Source organism: Lichenostomus cassidix, unplaced genomic scaffold, assembly GCF_008360975.1.
Source record: "Lichenostomus cassidix isolate B80296 unplaced genomic scaffold, HeHo_3.0 HiC_scaffold_38, whole genome shotgun sequence".
Lineage (NCBI taxonomy): Eukaryota > Metazoa > Chordata > Aves > Passeriformes > Meliphagidae > Lichenostomus > Lichenostomus cassidix.
In genome coordinates, this window is record NW_028147440.1 from 489,025 (window position 1) to 515,771 (window position 26,747).

At 47.0% G+C, this 26,747-nt stretch overlaps 1 protein-coding gene and 1 pseudogene across 1 annotated transcript; both read left to right on the forward strand.

Annotated features, from left to right (window-relative positions):
- The first annotated feature begins 347 nt into the window (after nt 1-347).
- LOC146422864 (uncharacterized) lies at nt 348-26,747 on the forward strand. The gene is made up of 16 exons (XM_085045389.1): nt 348-437; nt 4,403-4,536; nt 8,779-8,914; nt 10,637-10,704; nt 13,493-13,611; nt 14,433-14,517; nt 16,983-17,149; nt 19,984-20,068; nt 20,844-20,968; nt 22,394-22,537; nt 23,323-24,006; nt 24,196-25,113; nt 25,375-25,632; nt 25,693-25,911; nt 25,951-26,634; nt 26,744-26,747. Exons 1-16 carry the CDS (start codon nt 389-391, stop codon nt 26,745-26,747), a joined length of 3,879 nt encoding a protein of 1,292 aa, XP_084901515.1. The 5' UTR covers nt 348-388.
- LOC146422865 (uncharacterized) lies at nt 442-3,587 on the forward strand (annotated as a pseudogene).

Genomic DNA, 26,747 nt, shown 5'->3' on the forward strand with positions numbered 1-26,747 from the left:
AAATTCCCATTTCGCCCCATTTTTTCCCATTTTCCCTTAAATTCCCATTTTCTCCCTATTTTTCCCCCTTGAATTCCCATTTTCGCCCCATTTTCTCCCCAAATTCCCATTTTTCCCCATTTTCCCCCAAATCCCCATTTTCTCCCCACCATGTCCCCCCGCCCAGGCTGACCCCTCCCCCAAAGGGCGGGGGGGGGTTGGGGATGCTCAGGGCGGTCCTGCCCCTCCCCCACCCCAATCTGCCCCTCCCCCTCCCCCGCTGCCCCTCCCCCTCCCCCGCTGCCCCTCCCCTCCCCAAACTGCCCCTCCCCTCCCCAAACTGCCCCTCCCCTCCCCCGCTGCCCCTCCCCTCCCCCCGCTGCCCCTCCCCCCGCTGCTGCTGGCCGCCATGGCCTCGCTCGGAGCCCCGGGGGCGATGGGCGCTCCGCCGGGCCGCGGTGAGTCACCGAGAGGGCATCTGTCCGGCTGTCCATCTGTCCATCTGTCCGAGTGTCCATTTGTCCGTCTGTCTGTCCATCCCGCTGTCCGTCTGTCCGAATGTCCATTTGTGCATCTGTCCATCGGTCCGACTGTCCGTCTGTCCATCTCTCCATCTCTCCATCTCTCCATCTGTCCGAGTGTCCGTCTGTCTGTCCATCCCGGTGTCCGTCGGTCCGAGTGTCCATTTGTCCGTCTGTTTGTCCATCCCGGTGTCCGTCGGTCCATTTGTCCATCTGTCCATCTGTCCGAGTGTCCGTCTGTCCGTCTGTCCATCTCTGTGTCCATTGGTCTGTTTGTCCACTTGTCCGTCTGTCCATCTCTGTCCATCTCTGTCCATCATCTCTGTGACCGTTTGTCCATCTGTCCGAATGTCCGTCTGTCTGTCCATCCCGGTGTCCGTTTGTCTGTTTGTCCATTTGTCCATCTGTCCATTTGTCCGAGTGTCCGTCTGTCGATCTCTGTCCATCCCTGTGGCTGTGTGTCCGTCTGTCCGTTTGTGCATTTGTCCATCTGTCCGAGTGTCCGTCTGTCTGTCCATCTCTGTGTCCGTTTGTCCAAGTGTCCATCTGTCCATCTCCGTCCATCTGTCCATCTCTATCCATCTCTGTCCATCCGTCCATCTCCCCATCTGGCCGAGTGTCCGTCCGTCTGTCCATCCCTGTGACCGTTTGTCTGTTTGTCCATTTGTCCAGCTGTCCATCTGTCCGAGTGTCCATCTGTCCGTCTGTCTGAGTGTCCATCTGTCTGTCCATCCCTGTGTCCGTTTGTTTGTTTGTCCATCTGTCTGTCTGTCCATCTCTGTGTCCATTTGTCCGTCTGTCCATTTGTCCAAGTGTCCATCTGTCCATCTATCCATCTCTGTCCATCCTGTGGCTGTTTGTCCCTCTGTCCGAGTGTCTGTTTGTCTGTCCATCCCGGTGTCCGTCTGTCTGTTTGTCCATTTGTCCGTCTGTCCGAATGTCCATCTCTGTGCATCCCTGTGGCTATGTGTCCGTCTGTCCGAGTGTCCATCTGTCCATTTGTGCATTTGTCCATCTGTCCGAGTGTCCGTCCATCCGTGTGTCCATCTGTCCATCTGTCCGAGTGTCCGAGTGTCCGTCTGTCCGTCCATCCCTTTGTCCATCTGTCCGAGTGTCCGTCTGTCTGTCCATTTCAGTGTCCATCTGTCCATTTGTCTGAGTGTCCATCTGTCTGTCCATCCCTGTGTCCATTTGGCTATGTGTCCATCTGTCCGAATGTCCGAGTGTCTGTCTGTCTGTCCATCCCTGTGACCGTTTGTCCAAGTGTCCATCTGTCCGAGTGTCCGTCTGTCCGTCCATCCCTGTGTCCATTGGTCTGTTTGTCCATCTGTCCATCTGTCCATCTGTCCGAGTGTCCATTTGTCCGTTTGTCTGAGTGTCCATTTGTCCGTCTGTCCATCTGTCTGTCCACCTCTGTCCATCTCTGTGACCGTTTGTTTGTTTGTCCATCTGTCCATCTGTCCGTCTGTCGATCTCTGTCCATCCCTGTGGCTGTGTGTCCCTCTGTCCGAGTGTCCGTCTGTCCGTCTGTGCATTTGTCCATTTGTCCATCTGTCCGAGTGTCCGTCTGTCTGTCCATCTCTGTGACCGTGTGTCCGTCTGTCTGTGTGTCCGTCTGTCTGTGTGTCCATTTGTCCGAGTGTCCATTTGCCCATCTGTCCATCTGTCTGTGTGGCCACTTGTCCATTGGTCTGTCTGTCCATCTCTGTGTCCATTGGTCCGTTTGTCCGTCTGTCCCTCTGTCCGTCTGTCCATCTCTGTCCATCCCTGTGGCTGTTTGTTTGTCCATCTGCCTGTTTGTCCATCTGTCCGTCTGTCCGTCCCTGTGGCTGTGTGTGTGTCCGCTTGTCTGTTTGTCCGTCTGCCTGTTTGTCCCTCTGTCCGTCTGTCCCTCTGGCCGAGTGTCCATTTGTCCGTGTGTCCATCTGTCTGACTGTCCATCTGTCCACCTGTCCGTGTGTCTGTTTGTCCGTTAGTCTGTCTGTCCACCCCTGTGTCCGTTTGTCCATTCGTGCATTTGTCTGTCCATCTGTCCATCTGCCTGTCCGCGTGTCCATCTGTCCGTCTGTCCGAGTGTCCGTGTGTCGGTTTGTCCATCTGTCCGCCTGTCCGTGTGTCCGTCCGGTGTCCATCTCTCCCTGTGTGTCCGTCTGTCCGTTTGGCCGTTGGTCCGTCCCTCTGTCCGCCTGTCCGCCTGTCCGTCTGTCCGTCTGTCCGTCTGTCCGGCCCTTATCTCTCATCTCTTACCTGTCCGTCGGTCATTCCGACAATTGGTCACTCTGTCCATCCCCGCGTCCGTCTGTCCGTCTGTCCGTCATCCCAGTGTCCGGCTGTCTGTCCATCCCCGTGTCCATCCCTGTCTGTCCGTCTGTCCGTCTGTCCATCCCCGTGTCCATCCCTGTCTGTCCGTCTGTCCGTCCCCTCCATCCCCGCGTCCGTCTGTCCGGCCGTCCCGGAGTTCCTCCATTCCCGTGTCCGTCCGTCTGTCTGTCCGTTCCCCGCCGCTCCGGCCCCGCGCCCGGCCCGTGTCCGTCTGTCCGTCTGTCTGTCCGTCCGTCCCCCGTGTCCGGCCGCTCTCGTGTCCGCCTGTCCATCCCTGTCTGTCCGTCTGTCCGTCCGTCTGTCCGTCTGTCTGCGTCCCTTATCCGCGCGTCCGTCTGTCCCGCAATTCTTCCGCTCCCGCGTCCGTCTGTCCGTCCCACTCATCCCCGTGTCCGTCTGTCCGTCTGTCCCTCCCTGTCTCCATCCCCTTGTCCGCCTGTCCGTCTGTCCCCCGTCCGTCCGTCCATCCCTCCCTGTGTCCAGCCCGGTGTCCGTCTGTCCGTCCAGCCCGCAATTCCTCCATCCCCGTGTCCGTCTGTCCTGTCCATCTCCGTGTCTGTCCCTCTGTCCCTCTGTCCATCTCTCTCTCTGTCCATCTGTCCATCCCTCCCTGTGTCCATCTCCGTGTCTGTCCATCCCTCTGTCCGTCTGTCTCTCTGTCCGTCTGTCCCTCTGTCCGTCTGTCCATCCCTCTGTCCCTCTGTCCGTCTGTCCGGTTCCGGCCGCGGTGGGGGAGGGGCGGCGATCGGTACCTGCGGGCCGTGAGGGGCGATGGAGGGCGATGGGGGAGGGGCAGACTGAGCTGAGCTGGAAATCCCAAATTTCCCCATTTTTACCCCAAACCCAAATTTCCCCATTTTTACCCCAAAATCCCAATTTTACCCCCAAAATCCCAATTTTTCCCCCAAAATCTTCATTTCCCCCCCAAAATCTCAATTTTTGCTCCCAAATTCCTAATTTTCCCCCAAATTCCCATTTTCCACCCAAATCCCATTTTCCCTCTCCAAATTCCAATTTTTCCCCAAATCCCATTTCCAAATCCCATTTTTCCCCCCAAAATCCCATTTTCCCTTTTCCCTCCCAAAATCTTTTTTTCTCCTTTTTCTCCTTTTTCCCCCCATTTTTCCAAATTCCCATTATTTCCCCCCAAAATCCCATTTTCCCCAAATAAATTCCCATTTTTCCCAAAATCCCCAGAATTCACCCCATTTTCTCTCCCCAGGCTCTCCCCCAAAATCCCATTTTTTCCCCAAAAATCCCATTTTTTCCTCCCAAAAATCCCATTTTTTCCCCCCAAAAATCCCATTTTTTCCCCCAAAAATCCCATTTTTCCTCCAAAAAACCCAATTTTTCCCCCGAAAATCCCATTTTTTCCCCAAAAATCCCATTTTTTCCCCCAAATTCCATTTTTCCCAAAAAAATCCCATTTTCCCCTTTTTCCCCTTAAAAATCATTTTTTCCCCCAAATTCCACTTTTTCCCCCCAAAATTCCATTTTTTTCCCCCTAAAATCCCATTTTCCCCAAATAAATTCCCATTTTTCCCAAAATCCCCCAAATTCACCCCAATTTCTCTCCCCAGGCTCTCCCCCTCCCGGCCGCGGTTTCCTCCCTCCTCCCTCGGCGGTTTTGCTCCTTTCCTGCTCAGGAATTGTGGCTTTTGTGCTCCTCGTGCTCACCTGCCTCTGCTGCAAGAGGGGAGATCTCGGGTTCAAGGTGAGAATCCCAAAAATTCCCAAAAATTCCCGAAATTTGGAAATTCCCAAAAAAAACCCAAAAAAAATCCACCCAGAAATGCCAAAAAAACCTCAAAAAAACCTCAAAAAAACCTCAAAATCTGCTTTAAAAACCCAAAATTGTGCTCCTCGTGCTCACCTGCCTGTGCTGCAAGAGGGGAGATCTTGGGTTCAAGGTGAGAATCCCAAAAATTCCCAAAAATTCCCAAAATTCGGAAACTCCCAAAAAAACCCCCAAAAAAATCCACCCAGAAATGCCAAAAAAACCTCAAAAAAACCTCAAAATCTGCTTTAAAAACCCAAAATTGTGCTCCTCGTGCTCACCTGCCTCTGCTGCAAGAGAGGTGATCTCGGATTCAAGGTGAGAATCCCAAAAATTCCCAAAATTTGGAAATTCCCAAAAAAAACCCCAAAAAAATCAGCCCAGAAATGCCAAAAACACCTCAAAAAAACCTCCAAAAACCCCAAAAATCCTCTTTAAAAACCCAAAATTTGTCATTTTCCTGCTGCTCACCTGCCTCTGCTGCAAGAGAGGTGATCTCGGGTTCAAGGTGAGAATCCCAAAAATTCCCAAAATTCGGAAACTCCCAAAAAAAACCCCAAAAAAATCCACCCAGAAATGCCCCAAAAAACTAAAAAAAAAACTCAAAAAAACCCCAAAATTGTGCTCCTCGTGCTCACCTGTCTGTGCTGCAAGAGAGGAGACCTGGGATTCAAGGTGAGAATCCCAAAAATTGCCGAAAAATCCCAAAATTTGGAAATTCCCAAAAAAAACCCCAAAAAAATCCGCCCAGAAATGCCCAAAAAACCTCAAAAAACCTCAAAAAACACCCAAATCTGCTTTAAAAACCCCAAAATCCTCCTCATCCTCACCTGTCTGTGCTGCAAGAGAGGTGATCTCGATTTCAAGGTGAGAATCCCAAAAAAATCCCCAAAAATTCCCAAAATTTGGAAATTCCCAAAAAAAACCCCCAAAAAATCCACCCAGAAATGCCAAAAAAACCTCAAAAAAACCTCAAAAAACCTCAAAAAACCCCAAAATTCACCCCAAAATCCTCCTCCTGCTGCTCACCTGCCTGTGCTGCAAGAGGGGAGATCTCGGGTTCAAGGTGAGAATCCCAAAAAATCCCAAAAAATCCCGAAATTCGGAAATTCCCAGAAAAAACCCCCAAAAAATCCACCCAGAAATGCCAAAAAAACCTCAAAAAACCCCAAAAAAACCCCAAAATCTGCTTTAAAAACCCAAAATTTGTCATTTTCCTGCTGCTCACCTGTCTGTGCTGCAAGAGGGGAGACCTGGGATTCAAGGTGAGAATCCCAAAAAATCCCAAAAATTCCCAAAATTCGGAAATTCCCAAAAAAAACCCCAAAAAAATCCACCCAGAAATGCCAAAAAAACCTCAAAAAAACCTCAAAAAAACCTCAAAATCTGCTTTAAAAACCCAAAATTGTGCTCCTCGTGCTCACCTGCCTGTGCTGCAAGAGAGGAGACCTGGAGTTCAAGGGGAGAATCCCAAAAATCCCCAAAAAATCCCAAAATTTGGAAATTCCCAAAAAAACCCCAAAAAAATCTGACTCAAAACACCTTAAATTGACCTAAAAAAAACCCAAAAATCCACTTTAAAAACCCAAAATTTGTCATTTTCCTGCTGCTCACCTGCCTGTGCTGCAAGAGGGGAGATCTGGGATTCAAGGTGAGAATCCCAAAAATTGCCGAAAAATCCCAAAATTCGGAAATTCCCAAAAAAAACCCCAAAAAAATCCGCCCAGAAATGCCCAAAAAAACCTTCAAAAAACCTCCAAAAAACCCCAAAAATCCTCTTTAAAAACCCAAAAATTGTCATTTTCCTGCTGCTCACCTGCCTCTGCTGCAAGAGGGGAGACCTGGGATTCAAGGTGAGAATCCCAAAAAATCCCAAAATTTGGAAATTCCCAAAAAAACCCCCAAAAAAATCCGCCCAGAAATGCCAAAAAAACCTCCAAAAAACCTCAAAAAACCTCAAAAAACCCCAAAATTCACCCCAAAATCCTCCTCCTGCTGCTCACCTGCCTGTGCTGCAAGAGAGGTGATCTGGGATTCAAGGTGAGAATCCCAAAAAATCCCAAAAAATCCCAAAATTCGGAAATTCCAAAAAAAAACCCCAAAAAAATCCGCCCAGAAATGCCCAAAAAACCTCCAAAAAACCTCAAAAAAACCTCAAAAAACCCCAAAATTCACCCCAAAACCCCCCCACCACCCCCCCAAAAACCACAAAAACACAAAAAAAACCCAAAACAACCCAAAAAAAACCCCAAAAAAACCCCCAAAACCCCAAAAAACCAAAAAAACCCAAAAAAAACCCAAAACCCCCCACCCCCCCAAAAAACCACAAAAATCCCAAAAATCCCCAAAAAATCCCAAAATTTGGAAATTCCCAAAAAACCCCAAAAAAAATCCACCCAGAAATGCCAAAAAAACCTCAAAAAACCTCCAAAAAACCTCAAAAAACCCCAAAAATCCTCTTTAAAAACCCAAAATTTGTCATTTTCCTGCTGCTCACCTGCCTGTGCTGCAAGAGGGGAGATCTGGGATTCAAGGTGAGAATCCCAAAAAAAATCCCAAAATTTGGAAATTCCCAAAAACAACCCCAAAAAATCCGCCCAGAAATGCAAAAAAAACCTCAAAAAAACCTCAAAAAAACCTCAAAAAAACCTCAAAAAAACCCCAAAATTTGCCCCACCACCCCGAAATCCCAAAAAATCCCAAAAAATCCCAAAATTTGGAAATTCCCAAAAAAAACCCCCAAAAAAACCACCCAGAAATGCCAAAAAAAACCTCAAAAATCCCTCAAAATCTGCTTTAAAAACCCAAAAATCCTCCTCATCCTCACCTGTCTGTGCTGCGAGAGAGGTGATCTCGATTTCAAGGTGAGAATCCCAAAAAAATCCCAAAATTTGGAAATTCCCACCCAAAATCAAAATTTTAAAAAACCCAAAATTCCCCCAAAAATTAAAAAAAATAAAATCAAAAATTTGCAAAAATCCCCAAAAATCTCCAAAAAATCAAAAAATTCCCAAAAATCACAAAAAATCCCAAAAATCCAAAATTCCCAAATTTCCCCAGGAGTTCAAGAATGCCGAGGGGGATGAAGATTCGGGGTTTTCACCAAACTCCCAAAAAATTCTTTAAAAAATCAGAAAAAAATCAGAAAAAATTCAAAAAAAATCAGAAAAAAATCAGAAAAAATCAGAAATAATTCCCAAAAATCCCCAAAATCCCCAAATTTTCCCAATTTTCCCCCAGGAGTTGGAGAATGCGGAGGGTGATGAGGATTCCGGGGATTTCTCACCCAAAATTCCCCCCAAAAATAAAAAAATTCCAAAAAATCACAAAAAATCTCCAAAAAATTAAAAAAAAAAAAAAAAAAAATCTCAAAAAAATTCCCAAAAATTCCCCAAAATTCCCAAAAATCCCAAAATTCCCGAATTTTCCCCCAGGAGTTCAAGAATGCGGAGGGGGATGAAGATTCCGGGGATTTGTCACCCAAAATTCCCCCAAAAATTGAAAAAAATTCCAAAAAATCCACAAAAAAATCTCAAAAAAATCCAAAAAATTCCAAAAAAAATCTGAAAAAATTCCAAAAAATTCCCCAAAATCCCCAAAAATCCCAAAATTCCCGGATTTTCCCCCAGGAGTTGGAGAACGCCGAGGGCGATGAGGATTCCGGGGATTTCTCCCCCAAAATTCCCCCAAAAATTGAAAAAAATCAGAAAAAAATAAAAAAAAAATCACAAAAAATCCCCAAAAAATCTGAAAAAATTCCCAAAAATTCCCAAAATTTCCCAAATTTCCCCAAATTCCCGGATTTTCCCCCAGGAGTTGGAGAACGCGGAGGGCGATGAGGATTCCGGGGATTTCTCCCCCAAAAAATCCAAAAAAAAAGGAAAAATTCTCAAAAAAAATCAGAAAAAAATCAGAAAAAATCAGAAAAAACCCAAAAAATTCCCAAAAAATCCCCAAATTTCCCCAAATTCCCCAAATTTCCCCAAATTCCCGGATTTTCCCCCAGGAGTTGGAGAACGCGGAGGGCGATGAGGATTCCGGGGGTTTCTCCCCCAAAAAATCAAAAAAAAAAGGAAAAATTCTCCAAAAAATTCAGAAAAAATCAGAAAAAAACAGAAAAAATTCCCAAAAATTCCCCAAAATCCCCAAAAATCCCCAAATTTTCCCAAATTTTCCCAGGAGTTGGAGAACGCTGAGGGCGATGAGGATTCCGGGGATTTCTCCCCTCCCCCCGAGGAGTCCCCGGGCTGCCCCTCCCCCACCCCCGAGGTGTTCTTCGTCCCGCTGGAGATTCGAGCGGAAAACAGGAAATTGGGTGAGAATTGGGGAATTTGGGAAAATTGGGGAAAATGGGGAAAACAGGAAATTGGGTGAGAAATTGGGGAATTTGGGAAAATTGGGGAAAATGGGGAAAACAGGAAATTGGGTGAGAATTGGGGAAAAAAACGGGGAAATTGGGGAATTGGGTGAGAAATTGGGGAATTGGGGAAATGGGGAGAAAAATGGGAAAATGGGGAAATTGGGGAAAACAGGAAATTGGGTGAGAAATTGGGGAATTTGGGAAAATTGGGGAAAATTGGGGAAACAGGAAATTGGGGAATTTGGGAAAATGGGAAAACAGGAAATTGGGTGAGAAATTGGGGGAAAAATGGGGAAATTGGGAAAATTGGGGAAAATTGGGAAATTGGGGAAAATGGGAAAACAGGAAATTGGGTGAGAAATTGGGGAATTTGGGAAAATTGGGGAATTGGGTGAGAAATTGGGGGGAAAAATGGGGAAATTGGGGAAAATTGGGGAATTGGGGAAAATGGGAAAAACAGGGAAAACAGGAAATTGGGGAATTTGGGAAAATTGGGGAATTGGGTGAGAAATTGGGGAAAAATGGGGAAATTGGGTGAGAATTGAGGAATTTGGGAAAATTGGGAAATTGGGGAAAACAGGAAATTGGGTGAGAATTTGGGGGAAAAATGGGGAAATTGGGAAAATTGGGGAAAATTGGGGAATTGGGGAAATGGGGAGGAAAATTGGGGAATTGGGGAAAATGGGAAAACAGGAAATTGGGTGAGAATTGGGGAATTTGGGAAAATTGGGAAAAATGGGGAAAATTGGGAAAATTGGGAAAACAGGAAATTGGGTGAGAAATTGGGGAGAAAAATGGGGAAATTGGGGAATTGGGAAAATTGGGGAAAATTGGGGAAAATGGGGAAAACAGGAAATTGGGTGAGAATTGGGGAATTTGGGAAAATTGGGGAAAAATGGGGAAAACAGGAAATTGGGTGAGAATTGGGGGGAAAAATGGGGAAATTGGGAAAATTGGGGAAAACAGGAAAATGGGTGAGAAATTGGGGGAAAAATGGGGAAATTGGGAAAATTGGGAAAACAGGAAATTGGGTGAGAATTGGGGAATTTGGGAAAAACGGGGAGAAAAACGGGAAATTGGGGAAAATGGGAAATTGGGGAAAATGGGGAAAACAGGAAATTGGGTGAGAATTGGGGAAAAAATGGGGAAATTGGGAAAATTGGGGAATTGGGAAAATGGGGAAAATGGGAAAAACAGGGAAAACAGGGAAATGGGTGAGAAATTGGGGAGAAAAATGGGGAAAATTGGGAAATTAGGGAAAATGGGAAAATGGGAAAAATGGGGAAAACAGGAAATTGGGTGAGGATTTGGGGAGAAAAATGGGGAAATTGGGGAAAAATGGGGAATTGGGAAAAATGGGAAAATGGGAAAATGGGTGAGAAATTGGGGGAAAAATGGGGAAAATGGGGAGAAAAACGGGAAATTGGGGAAAATGTGGAAAACAGGAGAATGGTTAGGAAATTGGGGGAAAAAATGGGAAAAATGGAGAAAAACTGGGAAAATGGGGAAAGGGGAAATTGGGGGGAAAAAATGGAAAAATGGGAAAAACGGGAAAATGGGGAATTGGGGGGAAAAACTGGGAAATTGGGAAAAATGGGCAATTCCCGAGTTTCTCGGATTTTGTCGAATTTGGGGTTCTGAACCCCAAAAACTTTGGGATTTTTGGGAATTGTGCAGCTCCCTGTGCTCCCCCCGGGCTGCAGCTCAGCTTCCTGCAGGAGATCGGCAGCGGCTGGTTCGGCAAGGTGGGAGAATCCCCAATTTTGGGAATTTTGGGGATTATTTGGGGATTTTGGAGAATTTTGGGGAATTTTTGGGGAATTTTGGGGGAGTTTTTGGGAAATTTTGGGGAATTTTTGGGGAATTTTTGGGGATTTTGGGGGATTTTTTTTTAATTTTGGGGAACTTTTGGGGAATTTTTGGGAATTTTGGGCAATTTTTTTTAATTTTTGGGGAATTTTGGGCAATTTTTGGGAATTTTGAATTTGGGGAATTTTGGGGGAATTTTGGGGGATGGAATTTTGGGGGGATTTTGGGGCTTGGGGAATTTTGGGGAATTTTTTGGAATTTTCAGGAATTTTGGGGAATTTCTGGGGATTGTTTTGGAATTTTTTGGGGAATTTTTGGGAATTTTTGGGGGGAATTTTGGGGGGATTTTGGAGAATATTTGGGAATTTTTTTTTTTTTAATTTTTGGAGATTTTGGGGGAATTTTGGGAATTTTGGGAATTTTGGGAATTTTGGGAATTTTGGGGAAATTTGGGGAATTTTTTTGGAATTTTTTAGAATTTTGGGGATTTTTTTTTAATTTTGGGGAATTTTTGGAGATTTTGGGGGGAATTTTTTTTAATTTTTGGGAATTTTCAGGAATTTTTGGGGAGCTTTTTGGAGGTTTTTGGGAATTTTTGGGGACGTTTTTGGAAGTTTTGGGAATTTTGGGTAATTTTGGGAAATTTTCGGGAATTTTTTTATATTTTTTGCATTTTTAACAGGATTTTTTTGGGGATTTGGGATTTTTGGGATTTTCCCTCCTCAGGTGATTTTGGGATGGATTTTTGTGGGATTTTAATGGGTTTTTTTATTGCTTTTGTGTTTTTAACTGGATTTTTGGGGTTTTTAATGGGATTTTTGTATTTTTAATGGGATTTTTTTATTTTAATGGGATTTTTGGGGAAATTTTTGAGATTTTTATTTTGGGATTTTCCCTCCCAGGTGATTCTGGGGGAGCTGCGAGGAGGTTTTAATGGGATTTTTGGGTTTTTTAATGGGATTTTTTACATTTTTAATGGAATTTTTTTGGGATTTTTTTGGGGGAATTTTTGTTATTTTTGGGATTTTCCCTGCCAGGTGATTTTGGGGGAGCTGCGGGGAGGTTTTAATGGGATTTTTGGGGGTTTTTAATGGGATTTTTTGCATTTTTAACGGGATTTTGGGGTTTTTTTAATGGGATTTTTTGCATTTTTAATGGGATTTTTTGGGGGATTTTTGGGGAATTTTTGGGAATTTTTGTTATTTTTGGGATTTTCCCACCCAAGTGATTTTGGGGGAGCTGCAGGGTTTATAATGGTTATTTTTTATCATTTTAATGTGTTTTTTTGTGTTTTTAACTGGATTTTTTTTATTTTTTTCATTTTTAATGGGACTTTTTTTGGGTTTTAATGGGATTTTTGGGATTTTCTCCCCCAGGTGATCCTGGGGGAGCTGTGGGGAGGTTTTAATGGGACTTTTTATTATTTTAATGGGATTTTTTTTGGTTTTTAACAGGATTTTTGGGTTTTTTTGATGAGATTTTTTACATTTTTAATGGGATTTTTTGGGGATTTTTTTGGGGAATTTTTGTTATTTTTGGGATTTTCCCCCCCAGGTGATCCTGGGGGAGCTGTGGGGAGGTTTTAATGGGATTTTTTTATTATTTTAATGAGGTTTTTTGTGTTTTTAATGGGATTTTTTGGGGATTTTTTGCATTTTTAATGGGTTTTTTGTGTTTTTAATGGGATTTTTTTGGGTTTTAATGGGATTTTTGGGATTTTCCCCCCCAGGTGATTTTGGGGGAGCTGCGGGGAGGTTTTAATGGGATTTTTTGCATTTTTAATGGGATTTTTTTTTGGTTTTTAACGGGATTTTTTGCATTTTTAATGGAATTGTTTTGGGATTTTTTTTGGGATTTGTTATTTTTGGGATTTTCCCCCCCAGGTGATCCTGGGGGAGCTGTGGGAGGTTTTAATGGGATTTTTATTATTTTAATGGTTTTTGTGTTTTTAATGGGATTTTTTGGGGATTTTTGCATTTTTAATATTGTTTTTAATGGATTTTTTTGGATTTTAATGGGATTTTGGGTTTCCCAGGGTGATTTTGGGAGCTGCGGGGAGGTTTTAATGGGATTTTTTTATTATTTTAATGGGATTTTTTGTGTTTTTAATGGGATTTTTTGGGGATTTTTTGCATTTTTAATGGGATTTTTTGCGTTTTTAATGGGATTTTTTTGGGTTTTTTTGGGATTTGTTATTTTTGGGATTTTCTCCCCCCAGGTGATTTTGGGGGAGCTGCGGGGAGGTTTTAATGGGATTTTTTTATTATTTTTAATGGGATTTTTTCACTATTTTTAATGGGATTTTTGGGGGATTTTTTTCATTTTTAATGGGATTTTTTTGGGGGATTTCAATGGGATTTTTTGGATTTTTGTTATTTTTGGGATTTTCCCCCCCAGGTGATTTTGGGGGAGCTGCGGGGAGGTTTTAATGGGATTTTTTTATTATTTTAATGAGGTTTTTTGTGTTTTTAATGGGATTTTTTGGGGATTTTTTGCATTTTTAATGTTTTTTTTGCATTTTTAATGGAATTTTTTTGGGATTTGTTATTTTTGGGATTTTCTCCCCCCAGGTGATTCTGGGGGAGCTGCGGGGAGGTTTTAATGGGATTTTTAATGTGGTTTTTTGTGGTTTTAATGTGATTTTTTTGTGTTTTTAACCAGATTTTTTTGGGATTTCAATGGGATTTTTTTGGGATTTGTTATTTTTGGGATTTTCCCTGCCAGGTGATCCTGGGGGAGCTGCGGGGAGGTTCAGCTCCTGCCCAGGTGGTGGTGAAAGAGCTGAGAGGAGAAGCTGAGAGTCCTGAGAGGAGGAGATTCCTGGCTGAGGCTGAACCCTACAGGTGGGAAACCCCAAAAGTCACCCCGAAATCCCAAAATTCACCCCAAAAATCTACCCTGAGACCAAAAATTCACCCTGAAATCCCAAAATTCACCCCAAAATTCACCCTGAAAACCAAAAATTCATCCTGAAAACCAAAAATTCATCCAAAAATCCACCCAAAACCCCAAAATTCACCCCAAAATTCACCCCAAAACCCCAAAATTCGTCCCAAAATCCCAAAATTCATCCAAAAATCCACCTTGAAACCCCAAAATTCACCCCAAACCCCAAAATTCACCCCAAAATTCATCTCAAAACCCAAAAATTCACCTTGAAACCCCAAAATTCACTCCGAAATTCACCCTGAAATCCCAAAAATTCATCCCAAAACCCCAAAATTCATCCAAAAATCCACCCAAAATCCCAAAATTCACCCCAGAATCCCGAAATTCATCCCGAAATCCCAAAGATCCACCCAGAAATCCACCCTGAAAACCAAAATTCACCCAAAAATCCACCCAAAACCCCAAAATCCACCTCAAAATTTACCTCAAAATTCATCCCAAATCCCCAAAATTTATCCCAAACCCCCAAAATCCACCTGGAATCCCCAAAATTCACCCCAAAACACACAAATTCACCCCAAAATTCACCCCAAAACCCCAAAATCCACCCCAAAATCTCAAAATCCACCCCAAAATCCACCCCAAACCCTCCCAAATTTCACCCTAAACTCCCCCAAATTTCCCCCACAGACCCCAAACCCCCCCAGGGTCTCATTTTTGGGGTGAATTTCCCCATTTTTGGGGCGAATTTCCCCAATTTTTTGTCCCCAACAAGGACTTTGCGTCACCCGAATGTCCTGCGGTGCCTCGGGGGGTGCCGGGAGCGCCCCCTGCTGCTCGTCATGGAGTACTGCCAGATGGTGGGAATTTGGGGGAAATTTTGGGAATTTTGGGGATTTTTTGGGATTTGGGGAATTTTTGGGGATGTTCTGGAGGGGTTTGGGGGGATTTGAGGGGATTTTGGGGGGATTTTCGGGGGATTTTCGGGGGAATTTTGGGGATTTTCGGGGAAATTGGGAGAGTTTGGGGTGTCCTGGAAGGGTTTGGGAACCAATATTTTGGGGATTTTGAGGATTTTTGGGGAATTTGGGAAATTTTGGGAAATTTTGGGGATGTCCTGGAGGAGGTTTGGGATGATTTAGGGGGATTTTGGGTGAATTTTGGGGAGTTTTGGGGATTTGGGGATGCCGGGAGCGCCCCCTGCTGCTCGTCATGGAGTACTGCCAGATGGTGGGAATTTGGGGAAATTTGGGGAAAATTTTGGGAATTTTGGTGAAATTTGGGAATTTTGGGGATTTGGAGGATGTCCCGAGGGGTCCTGGAGGAGATTTTGGGAGGATTTAGGGAGGATTTGAGGGGATCTGGGGAGGATTTTTGGGGAGAAATTGGGAGAGTTTGGGGTGTCCTGAAAGGGTTTGGGAATCAATAATTTGGGGATTTTGAGGATTTTGGGAAATTTGGGGAATTTTAGGGAACTTTGGGAAATATTGGGGATGTTCTGGAGGAGGTTTGGAAGGATTTTGGGGGGATTTTTGGGGTGCAGAGAGCGCCCCCTGCTGCTCGTCATGGAGTACTGCCAGATGGTGGGAATTTGGGGGAAATTTTGGGAAAATTTTGGGAATTTGGAAATTTTGGGAATTTTTAGAGATGTCCTGGGGAGGTTTTGGGATGATTTTGGGAGGATTTTCGGGGGAATTTTGGGGGATTTGGGGGAAAATTTGGGAGATTTCGAGGTGTCCTGGAAGGGTTTGGGAATCACCAAATTTTGGGAATTTGGGGATTTTGGGGAATTTTGGGAATTTTTGGGGATTTGGGAAATATTGGGGATGTCCTGGAGGAGGTTTTGGGAGGATTTGAGGGGATTTTTGGGGGAATTTTGGGGGATTTGGGGGAAAAATTGGGAGGTTTTGGGGTGTCCTGGAAGGGTTTGGGAATCACCAAATTTTGGGAATTTGGGGAAATTTGGGCATTTTGGGAATTTGGGGATTTTTGGGAATTTTGGGGATATTCTGGAGGAGTTTGGGAGGATTTGGGGGGAATTTTTGGGCTTTTTTTTTTGAGGGATTTTTAATTTGGATGTTTTGGGGTTGAATTTTTGGGATTTTTTTGGGAATTTTTGGGCTTCCAGGGAGACCTTTTGGGTGGGAATTTTGGGGATTTTTTTGGGGATTTTTGGGATTTTTTTGGGATTGTTTTGGGGCGTTTTGGGGATGAATTTTCGGGCATTTTTTGGGAATTTTTTGGGATTCTTTTGGGGTGTTTTGGGGTTTAATTTTTGGGATTTTTTTTTTTTAATTTTCCGGGAAATTTCGGGAATTTTTTTGGGTTTTTTCTGGGAAACTTTAGGAATTTTTTGGGCTTTTGGGTGGGAATTTTGGGGTTTTTTGGGGGGATTTTTTTGGGATTGTTTTGGGGTGTTTTGGGAGTGAATTTTTGGGAATATTTTTGGGGGAATTTTTTGAGAATTTTCGGGAATTTTTTGGGATTGTTTTGGGGTGTTTTGGGGATGAATTTTCGGGAATTTTTCGGCAATATTTTGGAGAATTTTCAGGAATTTTTGGGAATTTTTTGGGAATTTTCAGGAATTTTTTGGGGATTTTTTTTGTGAATTTTTTGGGATCGTTTTGGGCTGTTTTGGGGATGAATTTTCGGGATTTTTTTTGGAGAAATTTTGGGATTTTTTGGGTTTCCAGGGTGACCTGAAGCGTTACCTGGGGAGCTTCAGGGGATGAATTTTCGGGGATTGTTTTGGGATTTTTTTGGGATTGAATTTTTAGGAATTTTTGGGAACTTTTCGTGAATTTTCAGGAATTTTTTGGGGAATTTTTTGGGAATTTTTTGGGAAGTTGTTTTTGGGAATTTTTTGGGATCATTTTGGGATCATTTTGGGCTGTTTTGGGGTTGAATTTTTGGAAAATTTCGGGAATTTTAAAAAAAAAAAAACAAAAAACTATTTTGGGGATGAATTTTTGGGATTTTTTGGGGGAAATTTTGGGATTTTTTGGGTTTCCAGGGGGACCTGAAGCGTTACCTGGGGAGCTTTTGGGTGGGAATTTTTTGGGATTGTTTTGGGATTGAATTTTTAGGAATTTTTGGGAACTTTTCCTGAATTTTCAGGAATTTTTTGGGGAATTTTTTGGGAATTTTTTGGGATCATTTTGGGATCATTTTGGGCTCTTTTGGGGATGAATTTTCGGAAAATTTCGGCAATTTTTTGGGAATTTTCAGGAATTTTTTGGGGGAATTTTTTGGGATCGTTTTGGGGTATTTGGGGGATGAATTTTTGGGAATTTTTGGGGAAATTTTGGATTTTTTGGGTTTCCAGGGTGACCTGAAGCGTTACCTGCGCGCCCAGCGGGGGGAGGGGGGAGGGGCGCAGGGGGCGTGGCCTCGGCCGCCCCTCCCCCCCCGCGACTTGGGGACTCTGCAGCGATTGGCTCTCGAGGTCACCAGGGGGCTGCGACATCTGCACCGCCACGGCTTCGTCCACAGGTGACCAAAATCCCCAAATTCCACCCCAAAAATTGGGATTGATTAAAAAAAATACAAAAATTGGGGAAAAAATCCCAAAATCCTACAAAAATCCCATTAAAAATGGCATTAAAACCCCAAAAATTGGCCCCAAAAACATCTGCACTTCATCCACAGGTAGCCAAAATCCCCAAATTCCACCCCAAAAATTGGGATTGGCCAAAAAAATTACAAAAATAGGGGAAAAATCTGAAAATCCTACAAAAATCCCATTAAAAATGGCATTAAAATCCCATAAAAATGGCATTAAAACCCCAAAAATTGACCCTAAAAACATCTGCACTTCATCCACAGGTAGCCAAAATCCCCAAATTTCACCCCAAAAATTGGGATTGATAAAAAAAACCCAAAAAAATCCGAAAATCCTACCAAAATCCCCAAAAAAATCGCATAAAAATGGCATTAAAACCCCAAAAATTGACCCCAAAAAATCTGCATTTCATCCACAGGTAGCCAAAACCCCCAAATTTCACCCCAAAATCCCAAAAATTCACCCCAAAAATTGGGATTGAGTTAAAAAAAAAAAACGAAAAAATGGAAAAAATCCGAAAATCCCAAAAATCCAAGGAAAAAAAATCTCAGGATTTTCCCCCAAATTTTGTGATTTTCCCCCCAAATTTCAGATTTTTCTCCAAACATTTCCCAGTTTTCCCCCAAAATTTTGGGATTTTCTCCCCAAATTTTGTATTTTCCCCAAAATTTTTATGTTTTTTCCCCGAATTTTTGGATTTTCCCCCTAAATTTTCGGATTTTCTCCCCAAATTTTGTATTTTCCCCAAAATTTTTATGTTTTTTCCCCAAATTTTGGGATTTTCCCCCCAAAACTTTGGGTTTTTCCCAAAATTTCATTATTTCTCCCCAAATTTCAGGATTTTCTCCCCAAATTTTGGGATCTTTTTCCCCAAATTTCAGGATTTCCCCCCAAATTTTTATGGTTTTTCCCCAAATTTTTATGGGTTTTCCCCAAATTTTTGGATTTTCCTCCAAATTTTGTATTTTCCCAAAAGAAACTTTGGGTTTTTTCCCAAAATTTTGGGATTTTCCCCCCAAATTTCAGGATTTCCACCCAAATTTTGGGATTTTTTTCCCCCCAAATTTTGTGATTTTCTCTCCAAATTTCGGGATTTTTCCCCCCAAATTTTTATGGTTTTTTCCCAAAATTTTGGGATTTTTCCCCCAAATTTCAGGATTTCCACACAAATTTTGGGGTTTTCCCCAAATTTCATTATTTCCCCCAAATTTCAGGATTTTTCCCCCCAAATTTTGGGATTTTCTCCCTGAATTTTTGGATTTCCCCCAAATTTTGGGTTTTTCCCAAAATTTCTTTATTTCCCCCAAATTTTGGAATTTTTTCCCCCAAATTTCAGGATTTTCTCCCCAAATTTTTATGTTTTTTTCCCCAAACTTTGGGATTTCCCCCAAATTTTGGGATTTTTCTCCCCAAATTTTTATGGTTTTTCCCCAAATTTTTGGATTTTCCTCCAAATTTTGGGATTTTCTCCCCGAATTTTGTATTTTCCCGAAAGAAACTTTGGGTTTTTCCCAAAATTTTGGGATTTTTCCCCCCAAATTTCAGGATTTCCACCCAAATTTTGGGATTTTTTTCCCCCCAAATTTTGGAATTTTCTCCCCAAATTTCGGGATTTTCCCCCCCAAATTTTTATGGTTTTTCCCCCAAATTTTGGGATTTTTCCCCCCCAAATTTCAGGATTTTCTCCCAAATTTCAGGATTTCCAACCAAATTTTTATGGTTTTTCCACGAATTTTTGGATTTTCCCCCAAAATCTTTGGGTTTTTCCCAAACTTTTGGGATTTTTTCCACAAATTCCAGGATTTCCACCCAAATTTTGGGATCTTTTCCCCCCAAACTTTGGGATTTTCCCCAAACTTTGGGATTTTCCCCAAATTTGGGATTTTTCCCAAAATTTTGTTATTTCTCCCCAAATCAGTGACCTGGCCCTGCACAATGTCCTGCTGACCTCAGAGTTGGGATTTCCCCCAAATTTTGGGATTTTTTTCCCCCAAATTTCAGGATTTTGTCCCAAATTTCAGGATTTCCAACCAAATTTTTATGTTTTCTCCCCGAATTTTTGGATTTTCCCCCAAAATCTTTGGGTTTTTCCCAAACTTCTGGGATTTTTTCCCCTAAATTTCAGGATTTTCCCCCAAATTTCAGGATTTTCTCCCCAAATTTTTATGGTTTTTTCCCCAAACTTTGGGATTTCCCCCAAAATCTTTGGATTTTTCCCAAAACTTTGGGATTTCTCCCCAAATCAGTGACCTGGCTCTGCGCAATGTCCTGCTGACCTCAGAGTTGGGATTTCCCCCAAATTTTGGGATTTTCTCCCCGAATTTTGTATTTTCCCAAAAGAAACTTTGGGTTTTTCCCAAAATTTTGGGATTTTTCCCCCCAAATTTCAGGATTTCCAGCCAAATTTTGGGATTTTTTCCCCCCAAATTTTGGGATTTTCTCCCCAAATTTCGGGATTTTCCCCCCCAAATTTTTATGGTTTTTTCCCAAAATTTTGGGATTTTTCCCCCCCAAATTTCAGGATTTTCTCCCAAATTTCAGGATTTCCAACCAAATTTTTATGTTTTTTCCACGAATTTTTCGATTTTCCCCCAAAATCTTTGGGTTTTTCCCAAACTTTTGGGATTTTTTCCACAAATTCCAGGATTTCCACCCAAATTTTGGGATTTTCCCCCCAAATTTTTATGTTTTTTTCCCCAAACTTTGGGATTTCCCCCAAATTTTTGGATTTTTCCCAAAATTTTGGGATTTCTCCCCAAATCAGTGACCTGGCCCTGCGCAATGTCCTGCTGACCTCAGAGCTCACCGTGCGGCTCGGCGACTACGGCCTGGGGCCGTCCAACTACAGGGTGACACTGGGGACAGCGGGGACATTGAGGGGATTTGGGGACATTGAGGGGATTTGGGACATTTGGGGACATTGGGGATGTTGGGGACACTGAGGGATTTGGGGACATTTGGGGACATTCAAGGCATTGAGGGGATTTGGGGACATTGGGGACATTGAGGGGATTTGGGGATTTGGGAACATTGGGGATGTTGGGGACATTTGGGGACATCTGGGGACATTGGGGACATTGGGGATGTTGGGGACATTGGGGACATTGGGGACATTGGGGACATTGGGGGGATTGGGGACATTTGGGGACATTGAGGGGATTGGGGACATTGGGGATGTTGGGGACATTAACGGGGACATCATGGGGACATTTGGGGATGTTGGGGATATTGAGGGGATTTGGGGACATTTGGGGACTTTGGGGACACTGGGGACATTTGGGGACATTGAGCACATTTGGGGATATTTGGCAATTTGGGGACATTGGGGACATTTGGGGATTTGGAGGAATTTTGGGGCATTTGGGGACATTGAGGATGTTTGGGGACATTTGGGGACATTGGGGACATTTGGGGACATTGAGGGGATTTGGGGACATTGGGGGATGTTGAGGATTTTGGGGACATTGGGGGATTTGGGGACATTGGGGGACAATGGGAACTTTAATGGGATTTGGGGACATTTGGGGACGTCAGGGGGATTCGGGATGACCCTGGGTGACCCAGGGTGACCCCTGGTGACCCCTGGTGACCCAAAGTGACCCAGGTGGCACCTGCTGTCCCCAGGAGGATTACTTTGTCACCGCCGAGGGTGGCCTTGTCCCCCTGCGCTGGCTGGCTCCGGAGCTGGTGACATCGGGACCTGAGGGGACACTGCGGGTGGCAGCGCAGAGCCCCGAGAGCAACGTCTGGTCAGCTTGGGGACATCGTGGGGACATTGGGGACATCATGGGGACATTGTGGGGACATTGGGGACATTGAGGACATTGGGGACATCATTGGGGACACTGAGGGGACACTGCGGGTGGCAGCGCAGAGCCCCGAGAGCAACGTCTGGTCAGCCTGGGGACATCATGGGGACATCATTGGGGACATCATTGGGGACATCATTGGGGACATCATTGGGGACATCATTGGGGACATCATTGGGGACATCATTGGGGACACTGAGGGGACACTGCGGGTGGCAGCGCAGAGCCCCGAGAGCAACGTCTGGTCAGCCTGGGGACATTGGGGACATTGGGGACACTGGGGACACTGGGGACATCATGGGGACATCATGGGGACATCATTGGGGACATTGGGGACATCGTGGGGACATTGGGATATTGGGGACATTGGGGACATTGAGCACATCTTTGGGGACATCACTGGGTCACCCCAAGGCTCCCGGGGTGACCCTGTGGGAGCTGCTGGCCTGGGGGGAGGTGACACTGATGGTGACAATGATGGTGACAATGACATTAACGGGGTTATGGTGACACTGATGGTGTTATGATGACAATGACACACTGATGGTGACACTGATGTCCCCTCAGGGCCCTGGGGGTGACCCTCTGGGAGCTGCTGGCCTGGGGGGAGGTGACACTGCTGGTGACACTGATGGTGACACTGATGGTGACAATGACATTAACGGGGTTATGATGACATTAATGGGGTTATGGTGACACTGATGGTGACACTGACAATGTCCCCAATGTCCCCTCAGGGCGCTGGGGGTGACACTCTGGGAGCTGCTGGCCTGGGGGAAGGTGACACTGATGGTGACAATGACAATGAGGGTGTTATGATGACACTGATGGTGACATTAATGGGGTTATGGTGACATTAACGGGGTTATGGTGACACTGATGATGACAATGACACACTGATGGTGACAATGACACTGACAATGTCCCCAGTGTCCCCTAGGGCTCTCGGGGTGACACTCTGGGAGCTGCTGGCCTGGGGGGAGGTGACACTGATGGTGACAATGACATTAACGGGGTTATGATGACATTGATGGGGTTATGATGACATTGATGGTGACAATGACACACTGATGGTGACACTGATGGTGACACTGATGGTGACAATGACAATGAATGTGTTATGATGACACTAACAAGGTTATGATGACAATGACACTGAGGATGTCACATTGGTGACACTGATGTCCCCAATGTCCCCTCAGGGCCCTGGGGGTGACCCTGTGGGAGCTGCTGGCCTGGGGGGAGGTGACACTGATGGTGACAATGACATTAACAGGGTTATGGTGACACTGAGGGTGTTATGATGACATTAGTGGGGTTATGATGACACTGATGGTGACACTGATGTCCCCACTGTCCCCTCAGGGCCCTGGGGGTGACCCTCTGGGAGCTGCTGGCCTGCGGCGCTCAGCCCCTCCCCCACCTGTCGGACGCGGAGCTTTTGGGAAAACTGCAGAGTCAGCAAGTGCCACCAATGTCACCTCCCCGGGTGGCACTGCCGGCCACGTGGTGAGGGGTGGGGACACTGCGGGGACATCGGGGGGATTGGGGACGTTGGGGACAGTTGGGGACATTGGGGACATTGAGGGGATTTGGGGATTTGGGGGATTTGGGGATGTTGGGGATGTTGGGGATACTGGGGATAGTGGGGACATTTGGGGACATTGGGGACATTGGAAATTGGTGTTTGGGCACATTGGGGACATTGGGGATATTGGGGACACTGGGGACACTGGGGGGACATTGGGAACATTGGGGACATTGGGGACAGTTGGGGACATTGGGGATATTGGGGGGATTGGGGACGTTGGGGAGACATTAGGGACATTTGGGGACATTGGGGACATTAAGGGGGACATTGGGGATATTGGGGACGCTGGCGATTATGGGGACATTTGGGGACATTGGGGGGATTGGGGACATTGGGGACATTTGGGGACATGGGGGAGAATTTGGGGACATTAGGCACATTGGGGACTTTGGGGACTTTGGGGCAAATTGAGGGAATTTGGGACATTTTTCCCCCTGATGTCCCCAATGTCCCCAATATCCTCAACGTCCCCAATGTCCCCAAATGTCCCCAATGTCCCCAAATGTCCCCAATGTCCCCAATTCTCCCCAATGTCCCCAATGTCCCCAATGTCCCCAATGTCCCCAACACCCCGATGTCCCTATTGTCCCTAATTCCCTCAATTCCCCCAACTGTCCCCAATGTCCCCAATGTCCCCAATGTCCCCAATGTCCCCAACACCCCAATGTCCCCAATGTCCCCAACTGTCCCCACCTGTCCCCAGGTCCGAGCTGCTGCAGTCCTGCCGCCGCCCCTCCCCCCGGCGCCGCCCCACCCTGGATCAGCTGCACGACGTCCTGCTGTCCCTGCCGGGATGTCCCCAAGTGTCCCCGAGCCCCTCCCCCTCCCCCTTCCCCCTGCTGGACGCCTGCGCTGACCCCGAGGACGTCCTGACGGTCACTCAGGGCCGCGGCGGCGGCCTGGCGCTCGAGTGCCGCTGGCGCTGTCCCCAGCGGGGTGACGGTGACGTCATCGGTGTCCCCAAGGTGTCACAAGGGTCACGGTGTCCCCAGCGGGGTGACAGTGACGTCATCGGTGTCCCCAAGGCGTCCCAGGGGCCATGGAGTCACCAACGGGGTGACAGTGACGTCATCAATGTCCCCAAGGTGTCCCAAGGGCCGCGGTGTCCCCAATGGGGTGACAATGACGTCATCGGTGTCCCCAAGGCGTCACAAGGCCCGCGGTGTCCCCAAAGGGGTGACAATGACATCATCAGTGTCCCCAAGGCGTCCCAGGGGTCATGGAGTCCCCAAAGAGGTGACAATGACGTCATCAATGTCCCCAAGGCGTCCCAGGGGTCGCGGTGTCCCCAGCGGGGTGACAGTGACGTCATCAGTGTCCCCAAGGCGTCCCAAGGGTCACGGTGTCCCCGAGGGGGTGACAGTGACGTCATCAGTGTCCCCAAGGCGTCCCAGGGGTCGCGATGTCCCCAAAGGGGTGACAGTGACGTCATCAGTGTTCCCAAGGCGTCCCAGGGGTCGCGGTGTCCCCAAAGGGGTGACGATGACGTCATCAATGTCCCCAAAGTGTCCCAAGGGCCGCGATGTCCCCAACGAGGTGACAATGACATCATCAGTGTCCCCAAAGCGTCCCCAAGCTTCGCGCAGCTGGAGGTGACGTCACCGGTGACGTCGTCGGCGCGGTCCGAGGTGCCGCGCAGGGACAGTCCGGCCCCGCGGTGTCCCCACAGCGGTGGCTCTCAGGACAGCGCTGGGGACACTTCGTCCCTCCGGGCGCAGCGGGGGTCGCCGGCCGGGGGTGGCCTTGGGGACATCGGGGACATCGGGGGGCAAAGGTCACAGGGGGTTTTGTCACCTTGGGGACAGCAGGGGTCATCGGTGGGTCAGGAGGGGTCATTGTCACCTCTGTCCCTGGAGATGACCTCGTGGGGACAAAGCCGGACATTGACCCCGGAGAGGTCAGCGTTGGGTCAAGAGAGGTCATTGTCACCTGTGTCACCCGAAGTGGCACCTTGGGGTCAGCAGAGGTCAGCGTTGGGTCAAGACTGGACATTGGGTCAAGAAAGGTCATCGTCGGGTCAGGACAGGTCAGCGGCCCAAGTGACGTCACCGTTGTCCCTTGAGATGACCTCGTGGGGACAAAGCCGGACATTGACCCAGGAGGGGTCAGCGTTGGCTCAACAGAGGTCATCGTTGGGTCACAATGGGTCATCGTTGGGTCAAGAGTGGCCATTGACCCAGGAGAGGTCATTGTTGGGTCAGGAGAGGTCATTGTCACCTCTGTCCCTGGAGATGACCTCGTGGGGACAAAGCCGGACATTGACCCCAGAGGGGTCATCAGTGACCCAAAATGGGTCAGCGTTGGGTCAAGAGAGGTCAGCGTTGGGTCAGGAGTGGACATTGACCCAAGATGGGTCAGCATTGGGTCAGGAAAGGTCATCGTTGGGTCACCACCGGACATTGTCGGGTCAGGACAGGTCAGCGGCCCAAGTGACGTCACCTCTGTCCCTTGAGATGACCTCGTGGGGACAAAGCCGGACATTGACCCAGGAGGGGTCAGCGTTGGGTCAGCAGAGGTCATCATTGGGTCAGGACTGGACGTTGACCCACGAGGGGTCATCATGGACTCGAGATCGGACATTGACCCAAGATCGGTCATCGTTGACCCAAGAAAGGTCATCCTTGGGTCAAAGCCGGACATTGACCGAAGATCGGTCATCGTTGGCCCAAGATGGGTCATTGCTGGGTCAAGAGGGGTCAGGATTGGGTCAAGAGAGGTCATTGACCCAAGATGGGTCATCGTTGGGTCAACAGAGGTCATCGTTGGGTCAGGAGTGGACATTGACCGAAGATCGGTCATCGCTGGGTCACGACCGGCCATTGACCCATGAGGGGTCATCGTCGGCCCAAGAGAGGTCATCGTCGGCCCAAGACTGGACACTGGCCCAGGATCAGTCAGCGTTGGCCCAAGATCGGACATTGACCCAGGAGAGGTCATCGTTGGCCCAAGATTGGTCATCGTTGGCTCAAGAGAGGTCATCCTTGGGTCAGGAGTGGACATTGACTGAAGATCGGTCACCGCTGGCCCAAGACCGGACACTGGCCCAAGAGGGGTCATCATTGGCTCAACAGAGGTCATCGTTGGGTCAGGACCGGCCACTGGCCCAGGATCGGTCATTGTTGGGTCAAGAAAGGTCATCGTTGGGTCAGGAGTGGCCACTGGCCCAAGATGGGTCATCGTTGGCCCAAAATCGGACACTGGCCCAGGATTGGTCATCACTGGCCCAAGAGAGGTCATCGTCGGCCCAAGATGGGTCGCCATTGGCCCAAGACCGGCCACTGGCCCAGGATGGGTCATTGTTAGGTCAAGACCGGACACTGGCCGAAGAGAGGTCATCGCTGGCCCAGGATGGGTCATCGTTGGCTCAACAGAGGTCATCGTTGGCTCAAGAGAGGTCATCGTTGGCCCAAGAGAGGTCATCCTTGGGTCAGGACTGGCCACTGGCCCAAGATGGGTCACCGTTGGCCCAAGATGGGTCATCGTTGGGTCAAGAGAGGTCATCCTTGGGTCAGGAGTGGCCACTGGCCCAAGACTGGACACTGGCCCAAGATGGGTCACCATTGCGTCAAGAAAGGCCATCACTGGCCCAAGACTGGCCACTGGCCCAGGATGGGTCATCGTTGGCCCAAAACCAGACACTGGCCGAAGCTCGGTCACCACTGGCCCAGGATGGGTCATCCTTGGGTCAGGACTGGCCACTGGCCCAGGATGGGTCATCACTGGCCCAAGGTCAGACACTGGCCGAAGCTCGGTCACCACTGGCCCAGGATCGGTCATCGTTGGCTCAGGACTGGTCATCGCTGGCCGAAGCTCGGTCATCGCTGGCCCAGGCCTGGCCCCTCCCCCCCGCCAGGCCACCCCCAGTGCCACCCCGAGTGTCCCTGATGTCCCCTGGGGTGACACCGTGGGGACAGCGGCCACTGCCCCGGCCGGAGCCGGACGTGGCACCGGAGAGGTCACCGGAGAGGTCACCGGAAAGGTCACCGGAAAGGTCACCAGTGAGGTCACCCGACATGTCACCGAGGCCACCAGAGATGTCACCGGCGATGTCACCGAGGCCACCGGATCTGTCCCCAACCCCCCAGGCGATGTCCCCAACCCCACAATTGATGTCCCCAACCCAGCTGA

Bases quoted from the DNA above. Each gene is read 5' to 3' on its own strand.
- LOC146422864 (XM_085045389.1), top strand. From the start codon at position 389: ATGGCCTCGCTCGGAGCCCCGGGGGCGATGGGCGCTCCGCCGGGCCGC. The intron at 17,150-19,983 runs GTGACCAAAATC...TCCCCAAATCAG, and splicing joins CGCCACGGCTTCGTCCACAG to TGACCTGGCCCTGCGCAATG. The intron at 25,912-25,950 runs GTCATTGTTAGG...GGCCGAAGAGAG, and splicing joins CGGCCACTGGCCCAGGATGG to GTCATCGCTGGCCCAGGATG.